General features: G+C 40.4%; 1 protein-coding gene across 1 annotated transcript; it reads right to left on the bottom strand.

Moving 5' to 3' along the window:
• Positions 1 to 1,145: 1,145 nt before the first annotated feature.
• On the bottom strand, positions 1,146 to 17,433 carry rcor2 (REST corepressor 2). Its single transcript, XM_008435927.3, has 13 exons — positions 17,205 to 17,433; positions 11,734 to 11,859; positions 10,291 to 10,347; positions 9,396 to 9,476; positions 9,220 to 9,272; positions 8,970 to 9,131; positions 7,977 to 8,101; positions 7,615 to 7,681; positions 7,280 to 7,522; positions 5,273 to 5,350; positions 5,040 to 5,097; positions 3,743 to 3,969; positions 1,146 to 2,553 (listed from the first exon to the last, which is right to left on the bottom strand). The coding sequence occupies exons 1-13, from the start codon at positions 17,419 to 17,421 to the stop codon at positions 2,227 to 2,229; spliced, it is 1,821 nt and encodes a 606-aa protein (XP_008434149.2). The 5' UTR covers positions 17,422 to 17,433; the 3' UTR covers positions 1,146 to 2,226.
• Between the last annotated feature and the right edge of the window lie 2,553 nt (positions 17,434 to 19,986).

Below are 19,986 nucleotides of genomic sequence, written 5' to 3'. Positions count from 1 at the left end.
TCCTTGTTTGAAGCCAAACTGAGTGTGGGACTGCTTCTGTTTCCAGTTGGGAATCATGTCCAAGTGAAGAAGAGGACGCTTCAGGTAAACGTGTTGCCACACTTTAGGCAACATTAAAGAAAATATTGATGTAAACAAACAGAAACTGCAGCGTTTCCTCATGATGGACTGGTTTAAGTTATCAAGTGGTTGGGATTTCAGCAGGAAGTTCCTCCAGGAAGACGCCAACACATCCTTTCTCCTGATTGGATCAAACAAGCAGGAAGTCATTCTGCTGCACCAATCAGAACTTAGTGATTAGATTTCTGTAAGAGTAAAGCTGCAGAATGTAACTTTTAGAAACAATGATTTTTACATATTGGTTAAAACTGTCATAGTAAAATATGAGACAGATCATCTTGGGGGAAAAAAAAAAAAAAAAAGTTCTTCCATTGCCATCTGCAGAAATGCAACGCTCCAGGTCAGAAACAACCAATCAGAACCAAATGTTTAGATCAAGAAAAGTATTTTTGAATTTGCTAGCTTTAGCATTTAGAACTAGCTGTAACATAGAAAGGCAGAGTGTTTGAGCAGCATATACATATGTATGATTGACAGCGCTAAGACCCTTCTCCTGGCTCTGATTGGTTACTTTTGACCGGGAGCGGCATCTTCCTCCAGATGGCAGTAGAACCACAGGGAGCTCAATTAATTATTTTGTTATCTGTCTCATGTAGTCACCTTTCTAATAAATTACCAGTAATTTTTTGCCAGCAGATTTTTGTAAAAAAAAAAGTTGGGTCATTTTTAGCAAGATGACAATATTCAGCTATCATGTTGTTAAAACAAATGACAATTTTAACATGTGAAAAACACATTGTTTATAAAAGTGCAGCTTCAAAACCTTCCTGTAGAAATGTTTCTTCACTCTCCTCTATCTTCATGTTCTCCGCTGGACGCATCGCTCTCTCTCTCTGAACGAACCCTCGCTGTGTTGTAGTTTAGTGACCGTCTCACTGACTCGACTTCCGACGGTAGCAACTTCCACACTAAAGAGTAGCAGATCAAACCTTTTCTGGTTCCAACCAGCCAAGTAGGATTTTTAGTTTTTATTTTGTCTTCAAAGTGATACTTTCCCGTCATCTGATAAGTGATAATCAAACCAATGGTGGAAAATGTGACTTTAATGGATTAATTGGGACTCTGGGGTGCCACAGGTAAGCAGATTAAAGTTCTCGTCGTCTCTTTGCCTCCTTTGTGCTCAGTCATCAACAGTATGCACAATCTACACTACTTACAGTCACTAACAGTCTATCTAGGACTCAACCTTAAATATGGCTCCAGTTATACTGAAGAGCTGCGGCTCTTCTTCATGTCTTTTTAATTTAAACTGGAAGCAACAGATTCAACTACCTAAATCCACAACAACAGACTCAGCTTCTCTACGCTTCTGTACCGTTTTTTCCTCATCTTTAAAGCTGCATTATGTAACCATTGTAGAATATTTTTTTACATATTTGTTGAAACTGTCGCTATGTCATAACGGCATAGTATGACAGATATTCTGTGGGGACAAAAAACAATCTTCTCCCAGTGCTAACTAGAAACAATCGATCAGAGGCAGGAGGCGGGTCTTAGTGCTGTCAATCACCCTCTGTTTGCTTATCCTACCCTCACCGTCTCCCCTTCCTCTCTGCTAGCAGCTAGCATAGCCTGTCATGAAAGCCAAGGCAAGTTAACATGGCCACCAACATCAGTACATAAATGGTTTTCCCGTTTTTTCTGCGATTAGAACGTGTAGCAGTGAATTCATGATGTTGACTGACAGCGCTAAGACCCGCCTCCTGCCTCTGATTGGTCGTTTTTGGTTGGGAGCATTTCAGACGGCGATAGTAGCACTGGGAGGAGATCGATCTTTCCACAGATCATCTGCCTCTTAAACTGTCACAACATGGTGACAGTTTCAATAAATATGTAAAAAAACATTTTTTTAAATAAAAGTTACACACTGCAGCTCTAAGGGTCTAAAAATTTAAAGTAAAGCTCAGAAATAAAAGCAATTTCTTCACATGACCCGTCTTAAAAACGCAGGTTTGGCTCAGATGTGGGGGACTCCTCCTGTTTTTCAGATGTTCGTGTTTCTCTTCCGGTTTGGTGGGTTTCGTGTTTCGTGTCGGTTGGTCGGTGTAGCCGCAGTTTGGAGGTAGCTGTTCACCTGAGCGCCATCATGTGACGAAGAAGCTAGCATCAGTGCGAGTTGGGCTGCTCCACTTTGAGGCCGACCAGCGACGGAGGCATCTGGCATCCAGCGGACGAGGAGCTGGGCGGAGAACCCCTGAGACTGGAGGAGGAGGAGGTGACGGCGGGCCGGATGAGCGGAGGAGGGGGGTGGTTGTGGGGCGCTCGGTTCTGGAGCGGCCGCGTCTGGAGAGGCGGCGGCTGGCGGAGGAGGCTCGGTGGGGCGGAGGGTGGGGCCGGGCGCAAAAGAGGTGGGGGCTGGGAGAGAGAGGAGGGGGTGACGGAGGGAGGAGAGGAGGAGCTGCAGGAGTCTGGAGGGGAGTCCTCCATCTTCACCTGAGGAGGAGAGAAGACGACGACGGTTTGGTTCAGGTGGAAAACTTGATCTCTGGAGTTTTTACCTTTCATTCATGAGAGAAACAAACCGTTTGTTTGGTTTCTGTTTCTCTGAGTAAAGAGTAAAAGTTTCCCAATCCCCAAAAGTTAAACTAACACGCTGGTCCAAACAGGTTATTTAGAACCCTACATAACCTGTTTGGACAGGTTTTTCTGTGCAAATTGTGACATTTTCATGTAAATTTGTTTAATGCTGCTATATTCTACCTAAAACCATCTCAGTGCTGCCCACTTTGGTTGACCAGCAAGTACTGCAGTTGAATTTCCTGGAGGTTTATAATGATGGCTTTTCTTCAGGAGTTGGAATAACGAACACTGATTATTAGCATCACTCAGCTTTACTAATGTTTGATTTGGACAGCGTGGAGTGGGTCTCCTCTGCTCTGATTACTGGTGACGATGCCAGAGTTAGCGGAGAAGCTCGCATTAGCTCTCGGGGTTTACCTCAGTGTTTTATACGTCCTTCTTTGTTTATTATCCCCCAGTGACGGTAAAAAACGGATTAAGCTAGGTTTATAGTTGATGCATTAAACTGGGCGTGCATAGCAATTGCTCCCGACTGTTGGCTTCATATGCTAGTATATGTTACTTAAAATAATACATTTCAACATTTTCTTTCCTCCACCACTGTCCAAGTCTGGTGCAGCCTCCAACAGATTGTTTTCTAGTGCTGAACTGCATCCAACCTTCCCATCAACTCTAATTAGCTTACCCCTGAGGTAAAGCATCCAGCTAAAACGAAACATCTTGAGGCATGTTGCACGTCGTTCAAAAAGAAAACCGGTCATCAATCCGAAGTAAACCTGTAGGATTTTATCGTATCTATAAATATTCAGATACAAACCGTTCTTTAATTCTGGGCTGTTTTTAAGAAATAATTTCATTTTACTGTAAAACTTTTAATCACCACAGTTCAATTTTCAGTTTATCCCTTAAGTGGAAATAAAGTGTTTTGCTGTTTTTATAGTTCTGAGAGATTTAAACTTGCTCAAACTGGTGATTAGAAATCATCCGACTGAAAGTAGAAATGTTTTCCATTAGTGAAGTCTTTCATAACCAAACAGATGTTCTGTTTTACCAGAGCTTGCCCGTTCATCCTGACCAGCTGTGATAAAGCCCACAGCCTCACCTCCTCCTCCTCGCCGCCTCCTCCGTCGGCCGCCAGCTCCTCGCTGCTCCTGCGGGCGTCTTTCTGGTCCCGGCTGGTGGCCACCTGCTCGGCGGCCCACTCCCTCAGCACCTCGTCCAGGTTGAAGCGCCGCCGGTAGCTGACGAAGAACGAGCTCACCTGAGGAGGCGTCTTGGTGCCGATCACCTCGGCGATGGCTGTGAAATCTTTACCGTAGCGACGGATGGCTGAAAAGGAGACGTCAGGTTAAAGGATGAACAAGGAGCTTCGTTTCCATCTACAGTTAACCTCAATGTGAGCACAGCTGCTTCAGAGGTTCCTGTGGTTGGAAAATGGAGGGCAGCAAGTCTGCAGCTGCTGGGAGGGAGCGAGCCTCAACCTTCATGCAGAACCTGAAGGCTTCATGAGTTTCCTCTGTTAACATGTCAGAAGTTTACTCTCTATCTACTATTGTGTCAATAAACAGAAAATGTTCACTAAGACAGGCTTAAATGTGGCCATATGCAAAGTAAGACAGAGAAGAATGAACAGTGGAGTAATCTTAGGATATTTTCACACCAGATTAGTTTGATAAATTTGGTTCGATTTGGTACCAAAGTTGCAGCATTTGTTATATTTTCAGCTGGTGCGGTTCACTTTCACACTGCTCAATCAAACAAACCAAATTAATTGAAAAACCTATTCCCACTGCTGCCTGTGGGGGCGCTGCACCAAAAAACACTGAAGTAAATGACAAATTGCATTTACCTAGAATGCACTACACTATAGTCCACTTCCTACTTTAGGTGCGTTCACATATGTATTCAAACCGTCGTAGTTTGTTTCACCTACGTGCCTCATAACTGCTTAAAAATAAACAACACAAAGTGTGGATAAAAGCGGAATGGTCATGTCACCAATTTGACAGCATTTCGGCTAATTAAAAATCAATTATCGATATCGACTGATGTGAAAAGCTTATATCATGATAATGGAAATGTGTTTATAAATGAGTATAATTTGAATCCTGTAAGAATTAGATAAAATCCCCAATAAAACTCAAATCAGTGCATCCAGATGTCAGAAAGTTGTTTTTTCCCCTCATCATCCCAATCATAAATCATTAAATGTGAAACACTGATACGAGTGTATGTAAACTTCTGACTGGCTCTGTCAGACTAACTCCAAACCTGAGAGAAGCTGTGAGCCGCAGCAGCACAGACGGCTCCTGTGTGGAGAATATGAATGTGTTGTCTGGCTGCGAGGACAGACAGCAGACTCTGTGGGAGAGGGAGATGACGCTCTGGCTGTTACTCACCCTGCACGGCCAGCAGCTGCTCCTCTGTGGTCCAACGAGAGTTCATCTTCGGGGCAGGCTGAGGAGAAGAAGAAGAAGAAGGGAGGAGACATTTCAGAGTCACTGAGCGAGGCGACAGGAAGCAAACAGATCAAGACTAATCCATCCTACATGATGGAAAATAAACCTTGGAAGCAGACGAATTAACGGAGAACGTGAAGGAGAAAGCGGTTAGGAGACAGATGGAGTTTTACCTCTGCTGGTCTGAAAACGTTCACGGCTTCAGTCAGGCTCTGTTTCAAGCTGCTGTTGGTCTGTTTGATCGACTGAACCTGAGGAAAAATGAAACAAGACTTTGAGGTTTGGTTTATTTAAAACCACAGCACTACCAGGTGTAAGGCAAGCGCTGTCCAAACCTTTTAGCCCGGGAAATAAAACAGGCAAATTTAAACTACTGGCAGTTCACACAACCCATTAAATTAAAAATGCAAAGATGAGTTTTTAGTTTATTTAGTTTAACCTGCTCAACCAAAACCTTTTTTTTTTTTTTTTAATACAATCTGTATATCGTTAAACGTGAAAAAGTCAGATACAGGTCGGATTTGCCTTGTGTGAAAGTAGCCATGGATACTCCAATTTAAATAAAGCTAACAGTGCTAATTGCTAATGTAAGATGGCCGGCACAGCAAAAATGCAAAATATTTCTAGACAGGAACAAAAAATGCATAAAATTCAACCTAACACCGATTGCCAATCTTTAAAAAGCTGGTTTTGGCTGAAACTAGAGATGTGCCGATCAGGTTTTTTCCTGCCGATACCGATCACCGATCACAGATACCGATCACATAATTATTATTATTTCTTTTATCATAAACACTACCGGTTACGTTATGTGGAAAAAGGAACTATGAAAAAACTTGTTTTTAATAACTTTTTTCAAGAAGAAAACTAAACAAAACAGGCATTGTGCAAATTGTACTGCTATCAGTAATACAATCTTTAACAGACTGAAAACATATGAAGGCTCTGAAGAGGCTAAATAATGCAAAGGGCCAAAATAAAACTTCTCAACATTGCCAAAAAAAATTCAAGTATAAAATTTAACATTCAAAGGCAAATACAGGTTCCATTACAATAAACAATCCAGAGTTACTGAATGAAAACTTCCTGATAGCATGGCGGCTAGCTGATTACTGCTAGTTCTGAATGGCTGTTTCTGACTGAGCGGAGTAATTATGCAGAGCAGGGAGGAGATCGATTATTTTTTAGAGATTATCTGTCTCATGTTAGGATAGCGAAAGTTTTAATATGTATGTAAAATTAATTTTTTTAGGTTAGATGCTGCAGCTTTAAGCAGAGGTTCGGTGTGAGAGTCATTACCAGGTGGAGCAGAAGCGGCACTCTGTCTGTCAAATATTACTACCTGTAGCGCGTAGCAGCGGTTCAACAGTGAGAGCAGATCCAGCGTCTTACATCGCAGCTCGAAGACTTAAATAATTTTGCGGGTTATTTGTTTAACTTTCTGACCGTCATGCTAATCCGGGTGAATGTTTGTAGCTGTGCGCTGCTTTACCTGCTATCTGATCCTCCATATGTCTTTTTTACTACAGTGAGCCTCGATGTAGCCAAACTCCGTCAAGTATGCCATTGTTTTTATGTCGTATTAGATTCGTTGTGTTGATGCATTTTGACGTGCTTCAATTTTCCGCCACAACACGCAAACTTCCCCATTCACTCAGTGCGTTATAGTTCCACATCGCTTAGGATTTGTTGCTGCGCGTTTGCGCAGTGTGAAGGAAAGAGGAGACCAGCTGCACAGGCAGGCTGTGGAATGAGAAGCAGGTGATCGGTATCGGCAACAAGAGCCAATGATCGCCAATCACCGATCATACACTTTTTCACGGAAATCGGCCGGTTATGATCGGTGGCCCATCGATCGGCACACCTCTAGCTGAAACTGATTTTTTTGTCTGAATATAGCTAAACGGTGGTACTGGTGGAGTGAGTGGTTAACTGCAAACATGCAGACATGACCTGGTGGGTCTATCAGTCAAACAGAGGACGACAGTGGCTGATTTTTAGATCTTTGCTGAAGTAGATGAGATCAGGTTATAAGATTGGCTTCGCATGTATCGGACGATCACCAATCTCCCAAAATTAAGAAAATCGGTGCAACCTTATTTTTTATATTTCTCAATGTAAATTTCAAAAACAGCAGCACTCTGAGGACACCAACGTCTTACTGCTGTCCGTGAACACACCTGTCTCTTGAGCGACACCAGGTGTGTGTCCAGCTGACGTACGGACAGAACCCCGGCATCGTGGGAGGTGGACAGAGCCGTGATGTCGGTCTGGTCCAGGTGCATGCCTTTGGGCGGTCTGCGGCGAGCTCTGAGCGGGTGGTGTCTGTACTGAGCCCCGATGCTCTCCTTCTTCACCGGGCCGGACCGGCTGGGCGGGGCTTTCTCTGCGTTGCTGCTGCCGCTGCTGTTCTGCTTTACGGCCTGAGAGCAGAGAGGAGGCGCCACCATGTTGTCATTTTTCACCGCGTCAGGTAGAAAGTGAAGGACTCAAAGTTTAGATCTGTGGCGCTCACCTCTTTTTTTGCGTCGACCTCGAAGTCGCTGTCTTCACCCGGCTCTCCTTCCTCGATCTCATCGTTACTGCATAAAAATAAAAAAAAGACAAAAAATAGATTAGACAAGAATTGGTCTGAACTGAAGCTCCGTCTCCATCCAGCCTCCTAATTAAATCTACAAATGACGTCTTAAACTCTCCACATGTCAGCTGGAAGGGGCAGAAATGACGAGTCTGCCTCATTTAAATTCATGAGAATTGTTTCCCAGGACGACGAACTCGTCCGGTCTTATTTAACGAAGAAGTTCTGTAAATGCCACATCTCGTCTGGGATCGTCCCTCTCTCCTTTCGCCTGCATTTATCAACAGAAGCGTTCTTACCTGTCATCTTTCTCTCTCTTGTTGATGAGCCTCCGGGCCTGTCGGTCCATGACGGAGGTTCTGGTTCTGGTCTTCTTCCAGCTGTAGTAATACTTCACTAAGCTGGAGATCAGCTTGTCTGGAAGCTACAGAACAAACAAACGTTAGCAGCTTAGAAAAGTTTCCATTATACTTTAAACTTTTACCAGACTTTGTCACCCTACAACAATAAACCTAAATTAGGGATGCACCGATATGAAAATGTGTGCCGATAACAATTCCTGACATTAATACTGCTATTATGGCAATATTTACCAATTTATACTTTGAAATAAATCAATTAATTGCATGATAAATTAAAATCAGCTCGATAATTTCCATTCTGATAATATTTCTGAAGGAAAACTTTGCTTACATAGACTTTATAATCGATTTTATTTCTGGTTTCGGTTGTGTTTTTATTTCCATTGTATTTATCGTTTTATTTTGGACATTTAAAATATCTTCCACTTCCAGTCTAAAGTGTTCTTCACAAAATTAACTTGCATTATGATGGACAGAAACGTTTAAAGCTTATAACGTGATCTACTTTTCTGTTTAACACTAAGAACGGATGCAAACGGCATCATGGAGGAGCACTGCTGTGATTTTGTGTTGAAGGCGGAGAGTCGGAAAGAGCAGGAGTTTCTTAAAGAGACAGAGGCCAATTTCAAGGCGTCAAATTTCTTTTTTGTTTGATATATGTGGAAATGTTTGCAACAATTGATGGTAATAGTTACTTTACTGAGCTACAAAATGAAACTATGTGGCTGGAAAATGCATAAAAGCGCCCCTTTAAGGTTTTTTTGTAAAAAAATTGTGAAAATTGTTAATCATTTTGCTTCTAATTCACATAAAATCCCAAGGAAATACATTAAAGTTTTTTTGTTGTAATGTGACAAAAAGGTGAAAAGTTTCAGTCGATGGTTCTGTCGCGTCTATAGACCCTCTGTTGTGTTTGTTGACGTGCCGCACCATCTGCTGGATGCGGTGGAAGCTCTTGCCGTGGAAGCTGAAGGCCTGCTCAAACAGAACTTTGTCCTCCACCGTCCACTCGTCTGGGAACGGCGTGAAGTTGGCCAGGTCGGCCAGCGAGCGCTCCACGTCGTGTTTGTGCCATAACAACATCCCCAATGCCTGATGGGAACCGAAAGCCGGAAACCAGGAACAGAGAAAGGTCACCAGATGACTTTTATTGTCAGTAACATTCTGGCGTACATCATACCTGCTCCATGTTGTATCCATGTTTTTCTTTAGCCATTAGGATGTACTCATCCACTGCAATTAAATCAAATAATCAGAAAGAAAAAAATAATAAGTGCTTCCATAGAAAGTTAAAAAACTTTTAAACTAGAAGTTTGGGTTTATTTTGTAAACTCTGTGCAGATGGAAGCAGCTTACACATGTTATCTGAGAGCTGAGTGTTAGGACACCAGACCAGCATGCTCCTCTGGTCCTTCTCATTGTAGCGGGCTGGACTGTCTGGTGGTCAGAACAGAAACAACTTAATACGTTTCAATTTTCCTCATAAACTCAAAGCAAACTCTTCACTTCTACTTCAGGATAGAACTCATGTTTTATTTATTACAGACAATTATTGAAACAATAAACGACCTTTAAAAAAATACTTTATGGTTTAATCTGATTTCTTTCTTTGATAAGTGAAGGTGATGTCAGAAAACAATTTGAGGAATTATTATGGAGTGACAGAGCCAAATGGTTTATGATGAGATGCTAACCATCAGACACACATGCTACATCCAGCAAATTGTTGACAAAATCATACTGGTTTTTTAATGAATCAATCCAGATACAAAAAGTTTGATCAGTCTTTCTCTTCAGTTTATCTTTTTAATAGTTCATCCAAAAGTTCACAATTTAATTTTTCTCGTAGGGACGGACGGATGGATTGATTTTCACAGATCTATGTCTCAGATGGTGGGAAGGAGGATTCGGCTTTAAAACACTAATTATTTTTCCATGCGTTTTCTTCCTCTGCACTGAAACATCTTTTGCCAAAATCCATATTTTTCAAGAGATTTCCAGATTTATGAAAACCTCTCTGCAGCATAATGCATCACTTCATTTAATCGACATTTGTGTTCTCTTTATTATTTAAAATGTAAATAAAACCAAATATTTTAGTCCTTCATGTAGACGTGGCAGATTTGGCCATAAAGGCTCATTTTCATCTGCAGTCCCTGATTCTCCAGGAACAGATTGAAACAATAAATCACATCATTGTTACATTAAAGTCCTTCTCCATCCCCTCCACCAGCTTCTCTCTCCGGCTTACCTGGTTTGAACTCTGGGATCTGGGCCTGGTAGTCTCCTCCGACTCTGATCATGCTGTCTGTGTATTAGAGAGAAGACAGGAAGTTTATAGTAATCAATGATGAGGCTCAGCTACGTTCAAACTGGGACATAAACCATGAAACATAAATATAAATAATCTATAGTTTCTGTTGTCATGAAAGCATTTTCATCCATGCTACTAAGTAAGCCCGGGCGATATGACTTAAAAATAAACTCTCCGGTTTTTTCATACCAGATCAGATTTTAACTGAGTTTTTTTTCTTTATTTTTAAAAAAAGAAATTCAGAGTCAGGCTACGAAAAATGTTTAATTATGAGTATAAAGTTGTAATATTATCAGAATAAAAATCAAATTTTACCACAAGAACGTCTTAAAGAAAATACCCTTCTCTAGAGTTATCAGGATCTGATGTGCTCAGTTCAAGCGTCGTTTTCACAATTGTTTCAATTGATAATAATTTTATACTTATGTGTTAAAAGATGAAATATTTATTTATCTGTTAAACAGATACCAATGCATAACTTAACAGGGTGCTAAGCATTGCCCATTTTAATTTTTTGTTCTCACACATCATTCTCCCAATATTGCAGATTTATTGTAGTAAAATTCAAACTTTTTTTCTCTTATTATTTGGACTTTATTGTCATACAATCGTAGTCTTGTAATACGACTTTATTCTGGTAATTATAAAAAAAATTCAAAATCACAGCCTGGTCCTAAAACTTTGTTGTAGACCTGAATTTAAAGCCCAAATAAATACAAACTGTAAAAGACTCATGTCAAACAAGATGGCGGCTTTTGGCGTGCTGACATCGCTCTGAAATACAGATCCAAGGAGTGCACTGATGGAAAAAAAAATATCTTATTTTCTAAAAATCTGAAAAAACCAAATATATTCATCGCCCAGCCCTACTCTTCTGCAACATCTAAGATGGAGCAACAGCAGAGGCTGGCTTTGAGTAATTAGCGCTGTGCCTCAGCTAACAGGAAGCAGCGCAGACCGGAAGAGTGGACAGCAAGCAGAGGACAGAGACGATGCAGGAAGACACATTAGGCTTTCCTCAGGGACAGAAGATAGGAACAGAGGAGCTGGAGGGGATTGAAACAAGAGTAGATGCATCACATGAGTAAAATAGACTGAAGAAGAGGAAACGGGCTGTAAAAAATCTGGAAAATGTTACAAAATTAAACAAATGTGTCTAATATAAAAACTAAAACCAAAAGAGTCAGAGGCAGGAGAAAAACAGAATGAAAGATCCATTCAGGCAGTGGGTGACATGAGTGTGGGGAGATGCTGGGGGAGGGGACGCTTTGTAGCACTGCAGCAGTACGACAAACTCCACCAGAACAGCTGGCGTCATCTGGGCCGGGAACATGCATTAAATCAACGGAAGAGAAGAACAACCGTTCAACAAGTGTCTACCATGAGCGTGCTCTTCATCGCTGCTCTCCTCCTCAGAGTGGGGCTGGCTGCTGCCATTAGTGACAGTTTTGGCTCTGCTCCTGGACAGGACCCCGGCCCCAGAGCGCTCCATCACTGAGGGCATGACTGCAACACACACACGAACACACAGAGTGGATCGGTTCTCCAAGCCTGACATTTATGGATTAGGTGGGATTATCCCAGCAATAAAACAAAGACTCAAAGTCGGGTTAAATGTAGGAGTTGACATCTTTTTGAACTTGAAATCCTTGAAAATTGCAACACTCTCATAAAACAGAACAGGTGCTACATTTTTCCACATTTTCTCCCACCAAGAACACAAACTTAATGCGTTTTATGAGTTTTATGTGTTTGACTGACTATTGTCCTGCTGACAGGTTCCGTCTCTGCAGCTCCTCCAGAGTAACCATGGGCCCTTTACCCGAGTCTCTGTTTTACGCTCTCCTTGCTCGGCCTATCAGGTAAGATGGTTTTTAGGAAAATTATTTTTCTTTTCGATAAAGGGAGGCCCTGTTTTGTTACATCTGCAGTTGTGCTAGTCTCTTTGCATTTTCAGGTGTCGGATTAAGGTTGTGATGATGTTTTATAACCCAACTGCTTTAAACTTCTCCCTGCTGTCTTCATGGTGCTGTTTTTTTCACTAATGTTCTACAAATCTTTGTGGCCTTCACAGAACAGCTGGATTTATATTAAGACTAAATTACAGATGTGGACAATTTACTAATTAGGTGTAAAATCCAGTTCCTCACACTGGATTTTATTTATAATCATGCACCATTTTGTGTTGGTCCATCATATAAAATCCCAATAAAATCCATTGAAATTTGTTACTGTAATGTGACAAAAGTGTCAAAAACATCTTTAAATTATCCGTCTTGCTGACGAAACTCAACTCATGGTATGCTATTGCTTAGTCTGTAAAATTGTATTACGAACTGTACAAAGAAATTGTTTTTCCTCTTTACAAAGATGATCTGTTTACATCGTAAGACCTGCTTTGTGCAAGGAAACTCAGAGAGCAGCTGAAAAACTACTTAGTAAAATTAAAATGTTTAAATCAAAGCAGGAGAACTTTCGCCCATTACACTTTGCCAGATTCGATTAAAGGAACTAATAAGCCAAACTATCAAGGAGTCATATCAAAGCAGAGTGTTAGCATTAGCTTAGCGTTAAAGAAAAATATTAAATTTTCTTTTATGCTGATAAGAAAAACGAGCTTATTCAACACTGTAGCTGTGGAGTCAAAACAGCCATTTTTACAGTCAAGAACATGATGCCTGATCTGAAATGATTTAGATTGGTTCTGTCTGCCAAAAATAGTGATCGAGATATTCCTAATCTCTATTCCTAATGCATTTCTATATTATCTTTGTTTTCATAGATATGTTATGTACATTACAATAAATTACATTAACTTATTTTTAAGAACTAACACAGCTTCTGTCACTGCTGTAGTCTGACATGAGTTGACGAACTTACTAATTATTAGAAAAGTCAGAATAATTAACATTTATTGCATTTTTTTAACATTTAAGATAAATAAAAACACTTAGATGAAGATTTGGGGCTAAATGTGTTGTAAAATATGATATTTTATTAATGTTTTAAGAAAGGATGACTTTAACAGTACTATGGGCTTGGGACACATTCTATGTCACTAATTTTACCAAGTTTAGGTTGAGCACTGACAGTCATTAAAAACCTTTAGCTTTATGCCTCCTTAGCTTGTCTAATGTGCGTTTGTAAACATTACTTCCAGAATTTGCTTTCATTTAATTAAATCCGTTCTTTCTTCCGTCGACCCAACAAATATTCGCCGCTTTACTGACTGCAAACGCAAGCATGAAACGTTATCGATCTTCTCTGGTGATTAACAACGGGGTGGGACATCATGAAATTCTGCACTAATTTTTCCTCTCAGAGCCTTAATGTGTCAGAATGCTTAATATAAACCACACATTTCAAAAGCAAAATCTAGCAGTTCTGTCAGAATAATCAGCTGCGGACCTGTGAGGTTTAGTTTTGTGATGACTCTTGCATGTAGGTCATTTTGAGCTGCACAACGGAAACCTGCGCCACCACTACTCAGGGTAGCCTCTCTAGCAGAGTCATGAGCAGCTTTTCCTGGAACATTTTCTCGTCTTCCAGACGACTTGACGTGAAACATTTCTGCTAACAGCCATTCACCTTAAGGTGTAAACATTTAAGTGAAACATTTTTCCCTTATACTCCTGTCAAGGTTAAGATTATTGTAATTTTTTGAAGGAACCATTGTCAGAGTCACTAGTCTCATTAGAAATATTCATAATCTCCCAACTAAGATCATTTGTGTTAACCAGAATTATTGTTATCACCTCGTTTTTGAATGAATACCTTAAGGAACACAAAACTCCTTTTCCTTAAGTTAAAGTGTCTCAAATCATCCTAGACCTCTTAATGGAAATGAAGGGATTAGTTCCTGCAGCTGCTTCTCTGACTTCTAGTATCCAACTAAATGATGACGAGCAATAACCTTTAAGATTGAGTTGCAAACCCAAATAACACAGCAACCCCCTTGAGAGTCATTTGGTCTTTAGCCAAAATTAATTCTGTGCAAAATCACCAGGCTGCACTCCAAATAGTTCCTAAAAAAATAGATGCAACAGAAACATTTTAGTTTCTGCAATCTAATTTATAATTCACTTTTTTAGTTTAATCAGGACAGCTGTTTCACCAACATACAGTCACTCTTCAAAATAGGAAAAACAAGAGAACTTGTGCACCGATATGAAAACGTATACCAAAAGTGAAGTCAATATTCATACTGCTGTTATCGCCAACAACCGATATCACATTTATGTCCCTACCCTATTGACACGTAAACACAGTCACAGCGACTACATTTCTTCTCTGTTTCAGTTAAAACATCCCATAATCTTGCGCTGCATCGGAGGCGTCTCCCTATCTGGGCCGACATCAACACTGGTCGTCAATATTGGCCCAGTTTTACTTACTTGGACCGATACAGATAAGTTAAAAAATGACCAACATTGACCAATAATGATGCAGGTGTCGATATACTTCATGCATCCCTAACTCAAAGTGCATGTTAGTTGTTCTTCACAAGCCAGAAAATGGATAAATTTTCCTAAATTTGGTCAGTCAAAGCAGTAATTAAACATTTATAAACAACTGCATCAGGCTCGATCAGAATGACAAGACAAGAAGCAAAAAAATAAATAAAAATAATAATTTAAGTTATTTTGTTTCTTGCATATTCAAGAGCAGTAGCTTAGTAATTCCTGTTAATATCAATTTACTGGTTAAATTTACCAGTAAAATTTATACATGGTTACATTTTTCAAGCACCTGTGCTTGAAAAATTATCAAAAACATTTTGGATACTTAAATTAAGATGAAACAACTGAAGTGCAAAAAATTTATATGTATTTTAATTGGGGTTTTTTATGTTTGCCTTTTTTAAGACTTTATAGTTCTTGTTATGGTTTTGTTAATAATGTCTTCCAATAACATAATTACCTAGTGATGTATTCAAACTTCCTGTCAACTTTAAACATTTGTTAACTAAAAACACTGGATGACCACCCTAGCGCCCACATCACCAGGGAAAACCCTGAGATTATCACAAATATTTTAGATTGCCACTTCCTTTTCGTGGCTCAATATACACTGGACCAATGAAGTGAGTTTTACTCCAGTTTATTTGTCTTTCTATCCATTAATACATGTTTGTCCTTGCAGGGTCACAAGGAGCTGGATCCCATTTCCACTGGTTAATGGTTGCCAGTCCATCACAAGGTAATTCAAGTTCAATTTAAAAAGTTTTGAAGTACTTAAATATCTTATGGTTGTTAAATCTCTGCAAATCAACATTCTAGACCAAATATTCTAAAATAAAATTTTTTTACAACTTTTTAAACTCACCAAAAGCCAAGCAAGTCGGTAAAATCTATCGCAAAAGAAACATAAAACCAACAGCATCTGAGATGAGAGTGAGGGAATATTGCACCAGCCTCTTTAATCAGAGCATTTAAATGTGATTTGAGCAGCTTTAAATCAGAGCTTTTTATTCAGAAGACGCAGATCCACACAGTCCGCCTGGCTTCTCACTAATAATATCAGATTATAACCATCATCATACACAGTCGCCTCCTAAACGCCTGAACTTTCCCAGCCCTCATCCTCCCATCAGATACTTCATCATCCTCAGTTTCCCAACCGGAACAAAGCAGGAGGACGCAAAGACCCCCTAGATTAACCCCACATCTCTCATTCAACACGTTTAATTTGGCCAGTTTATACATCTGCAGCCGGATGAGCTTTCCAATCCGAGAGATTAGATCACACCAACCAGCAGCTACAGGCAGACAATGCAAGAGGCTCTCTGGAGGTCTTTTGTCTGTCGCTGCTCCCTGAGCCCCCCTCTCCCTCCCAAAGACAACAGCAGCTGCCCCATCCAACTTCACCGGACAGAAATCGCTCACACCAACACTCATAAATAAACTACTGCTACTACAATAAAGATTTTGACACCCATTAAGCGGGTAAATCAAGCATTAATATCGCTCTGGTTCACTTTACTTTTATGGACTTTTCAACGCAGTAGCCTCGAATATGGGTAGCCTCGATCAATATAAACAAGCCAAAACACCTAAAACTAAACTATATACTCTCTACTTATCATTAAAATACATAAATCTAACAAATACATACATAAGATTGTGCTTTAATAACTTTTAAATCGCCATCTTTATATATCCAGACAAGAATTACAGCTAAACACAACAAAACATGTTTAAAATTGTACTTTTGAGCACAAACTGATTTATTTGTGCCATCCATAACTTCAGATTCTTACAAATAAGGCCGATTAATAAAGCGCTCATTGGTCTTCAAGTCCTACTAAAGAATACATCTGGCAAAGTTCACATCATGACTATGGACAGTTTTATTTATTTTTTAAATGATTACAAGCCAAGTCTCAAATATTTTAAAACCATTTCCATACTACGCATATAATGTACATGTAGCGTTCAATATTTAAATGAACACAGCAGTCATCATCAGTGTGTGTCAGACTTTAAGGTCCTTTTGTTTCCCCCCCATGCGAAGGTCGCTCTCTCCTACAACTTACAACTTCCACTTTTTCAGCTCTATTTTCCCCCCTAACTGTTTCAGAACCTAACGCTCAGAATACAAACTGTTTCAACGGTCGGAGTAATTACCACAAGCCGAACGATAAAAATATATATATGTATGTATATTAAAAATTAGGCGACACGAACCGCCCTCCCTCCTCACAAAGTGCAGTTGGAAGTCCTCCCCACTTTCCTCGCCGGGATGCTAGCGTTAGCCGCCTAGCTCGCTCGCGGGGCCGGCTCGTAACCCCCCCGCGTTACATTTGTAACGTCGGGTAGTTGGAAGTCGAGGTTACAGTCACACACTCTTACCTGCGTTTCGCTTCTTCTCCGTTTCCCCCCCGGCACTCCAAAACACAAAACTTGTCCGGACCCCCCGTCCGCGGAACGCAATCCTCTTCAAAGTTGCGAAAGGACGGCAGTTAAAGCATCTACAACGGCTTAATTTGTGCCTAATTGATGAGAGCAGAGAAGTGCAGGGATAGATGGAAGCAGCCGTGAGTGAGCGTGGGACGGACAACACCCGCATAAAAGTGAGGTGGACATCCGCTCCGCCTCTCCCAGTTAACCGTTGGGATTGACTGAAAATAGTCCTCTGAAAACTATTGAGTTTAGCCTCCCATTAAGTTGAGATTTCTCTCAATTGTAAATTATATCATAAATATAAGGGTGCACAGTGTTCCACTCATCTATTTAAAAAGCCATTACTGAAAGGAATATGCTTTTGAACAGCAACCCACTTCCCTCTAGTCATTTTATATAGTCAGCATATAACAACGCGACATCTCATATGAGTTATAGTTTAGCAAAGCAATAGTTAAATTAAAGTCCTATCTGCCATCCATCAAATTCCCATAATTTAGGGTCTACTTGCCAGTGTGCTGGCGGAGTGATTCGTCAACTGTGCATCTCTGTGCAGAGGCAGGCTGTCCAGACTTGCACTGGTGTATCCTTGTTGGAAGAAAGGGTGAGAGTGCTGGGTACAACTGTATGGAGGCCAGGAAGTGCCAGTGTGTAAAATAATAAAGGAAAATCAGTTGAAATTGGATTTATGGCTCTTTTAGTGCTAGAATTGCATTCCTAATGGATGCACCATGTTGGAGCATCTCTGTTATGTTCTGATTTGTAGACTTTAGTCATTTTATGCTGTTTTTGGTTTAGGCAACACATGTTTTACAACTATTCCCTGTGGTTTTTGATGCTGTGCACCTGGAGGGATTCTTTTTCTTACTTTTTAAACTTTTGAACAGTTGTTATGATGTGTCACAATGGCAACAAGGTGTGGTCTTACACATGTGAGCAGCTGATTAGCATCTCAACAGCTAAAATCTTACCTGAACTACAAATCCAAATCTCAGAGGAGTTGAAAAGGAGGCTGTATGGAGTAGAGCTTTCCAACCATTTACAGGACCAGACAGAGATTTAACGAGGTGTGGCAAAAGCAAATGTTGTGGATGAGCAGTGCTTGCCAACAACTGATGGTGACATCCAGGACATTTTACCATCTCTCATGTCTGGATATTGAACTGTTAGCATGTTAGCATGTCATAAGACTGTATAACTTAGTTTATACTTGATGTATGTCCATACAACAGTAAAAAATAGAAATGCAAAATCAGAAATCACAACTTGGATTATGTATAAATTTCTAATTATTTGCATGAGCTGAGAAAGGGCAACTGTTTCTGTTTACAAATGTATAGCTTGCTTACGATGACACCCTCCTGGATGACTCTACATCGAAATCAGAAAATCAAATATTCACCTTAGAAATGACATTGGTTTCTTCATTTTTTTTTTTAAATAAAACAAGTGTTTGTGAGCAGTATTCTCGCTTTATGTTTTTTCCATTTCCTATTCAAGTCAGTCAAGGACATGAATACTTATTTAGGATGCCAGTTGAAAGTAAATCCGTCAGCAAGTACTGCAAAAATATGTCAGTTTAACCTAAAACTAGGAAACAGAAACTCTGGAACAGAAGTCAACACAAAACTTTATGTAAAGCTAGAGTTTTGAAGATGCAGGAGGGATAGGGAAGCTTTTTAGAGTTGATAGAAAGATGTATGGAACTAAATATGGCACAATCCTGGAGGAAAGCTGTTAAAAAGATACGTCCAGAGCTTTGTGTCAAAGGATATTCATCTATTAGAAAGGCCTAGTCAAAGTCCGGATCTAAATCAAACTGAGAATCTGCGGTAACATTTGAAAATTTATGTTCACAGACTCTTTCCATCCAGTCTGACCAGGGCAGAATTGTTTTACAAAGAGAAAAGGGTAGCAACTATTTTTGAGTTCTTTCACAAAAATTCAGTAAAATATAATGAAGGTTGGGGTTGTAATATGACAAAATGTTAGCAGGGTGTGAATACTTTTGCAGAGCTCTGTACATTTGTATGATTTTAAAGAATCTTTTAGCAATGGGTTCAGTTCAATTCAGTTTAATTTATATACCTAAAGGTTTCTTTGTTAGCTGATAGATGCTGTTCCGTAGCGCACCGCCATCTTTATTTCCACAATTGGCACGTTCATGACTCCATACTGCTATGAGTGCGTGTGTGCGTGCGTGCGTGCGTTCGTGCGTGTGTGCGTGTGTGTGTGTGTGCGTGTGAGCGAGAGACAGAGAAAGAGAGAGACAGAGAGAGAGAGACAGTGTCCTCAGAAGCATGCGTGACTTTGTTCTTGAACTTGCGGTGACTCAGTTGCACAGACTCAGACTGCTCCATTTTATTACTCTTTTCATTTAAAATGTCAAAAGCTTAAGACGAGTCCCGGCCTGGTGTCTGCAGACATTTTGTTGCATCTGTGCGTGCACCTGAACACGCACAGGTAGATGTGTGTGTGTGTGTGTGTGTGTGTGTGTGTGTATGCATGTGTGTGTGTGTGTGTGTGTGAGAGTGAGAGCAGAATATAGAGTGTTTTTATGGACAGCTGTTGCAACAACCTGCTGTGACCCTCACAAGGGTTACTTGTTGACATGCAGCAGACTGTTACAGACTCCTCCACCTCCTCTTCCTCATCCCAGCTCATCACCATCTCCTCCATGATCTTCCTTGTTTTCCACCCCTCCCTCCTCTTCCTTCTCCTCAGTGCTCCT

This window comes from Poecilia reticulata, chromosome 18 (assembly GCF_904066995.2).
Source record: "Poecilia reticulata chromosome 18, P_reticulata-male-v2, whole genome shotgun sequence".
Classification (NCBI taxonomy): Eukaryota; Metazoa; Chordata; class Actinopteri; order Cyprinodontiformes; family Poeciliidae; genus Poecilia; species Poecilia reticulata.
The sequence above is the reverse complement of the archived record's forward strand: the minus strand, read 5'-3'. Positions and strand labels throughout refer to the sequence as shown.

Coding starts and splice junctions, on each gene's coding strand:
- rcor2 (XM_008435927.3), bottom strand. CDS start 17,421: ATGCGGGTGTTGTCCGTCCCACGCTCACTCACGGCTGCTTCCATCTAT. Junction 5,351..7,279: donor TGGTGTCGCTCAAGAGACAG/GTGTGTTCACGG, acceptor ATTTTTCCTCAG/GTTCAGTCGATCAAACAGAC. Junction 3,970..5,039: donor GCAGCTGCTGGCCGTGCAGG/GTGAGTAACAGC, acceptor TCTCCTTTTCAG/CCATCCGTCGCTACGGTAAA.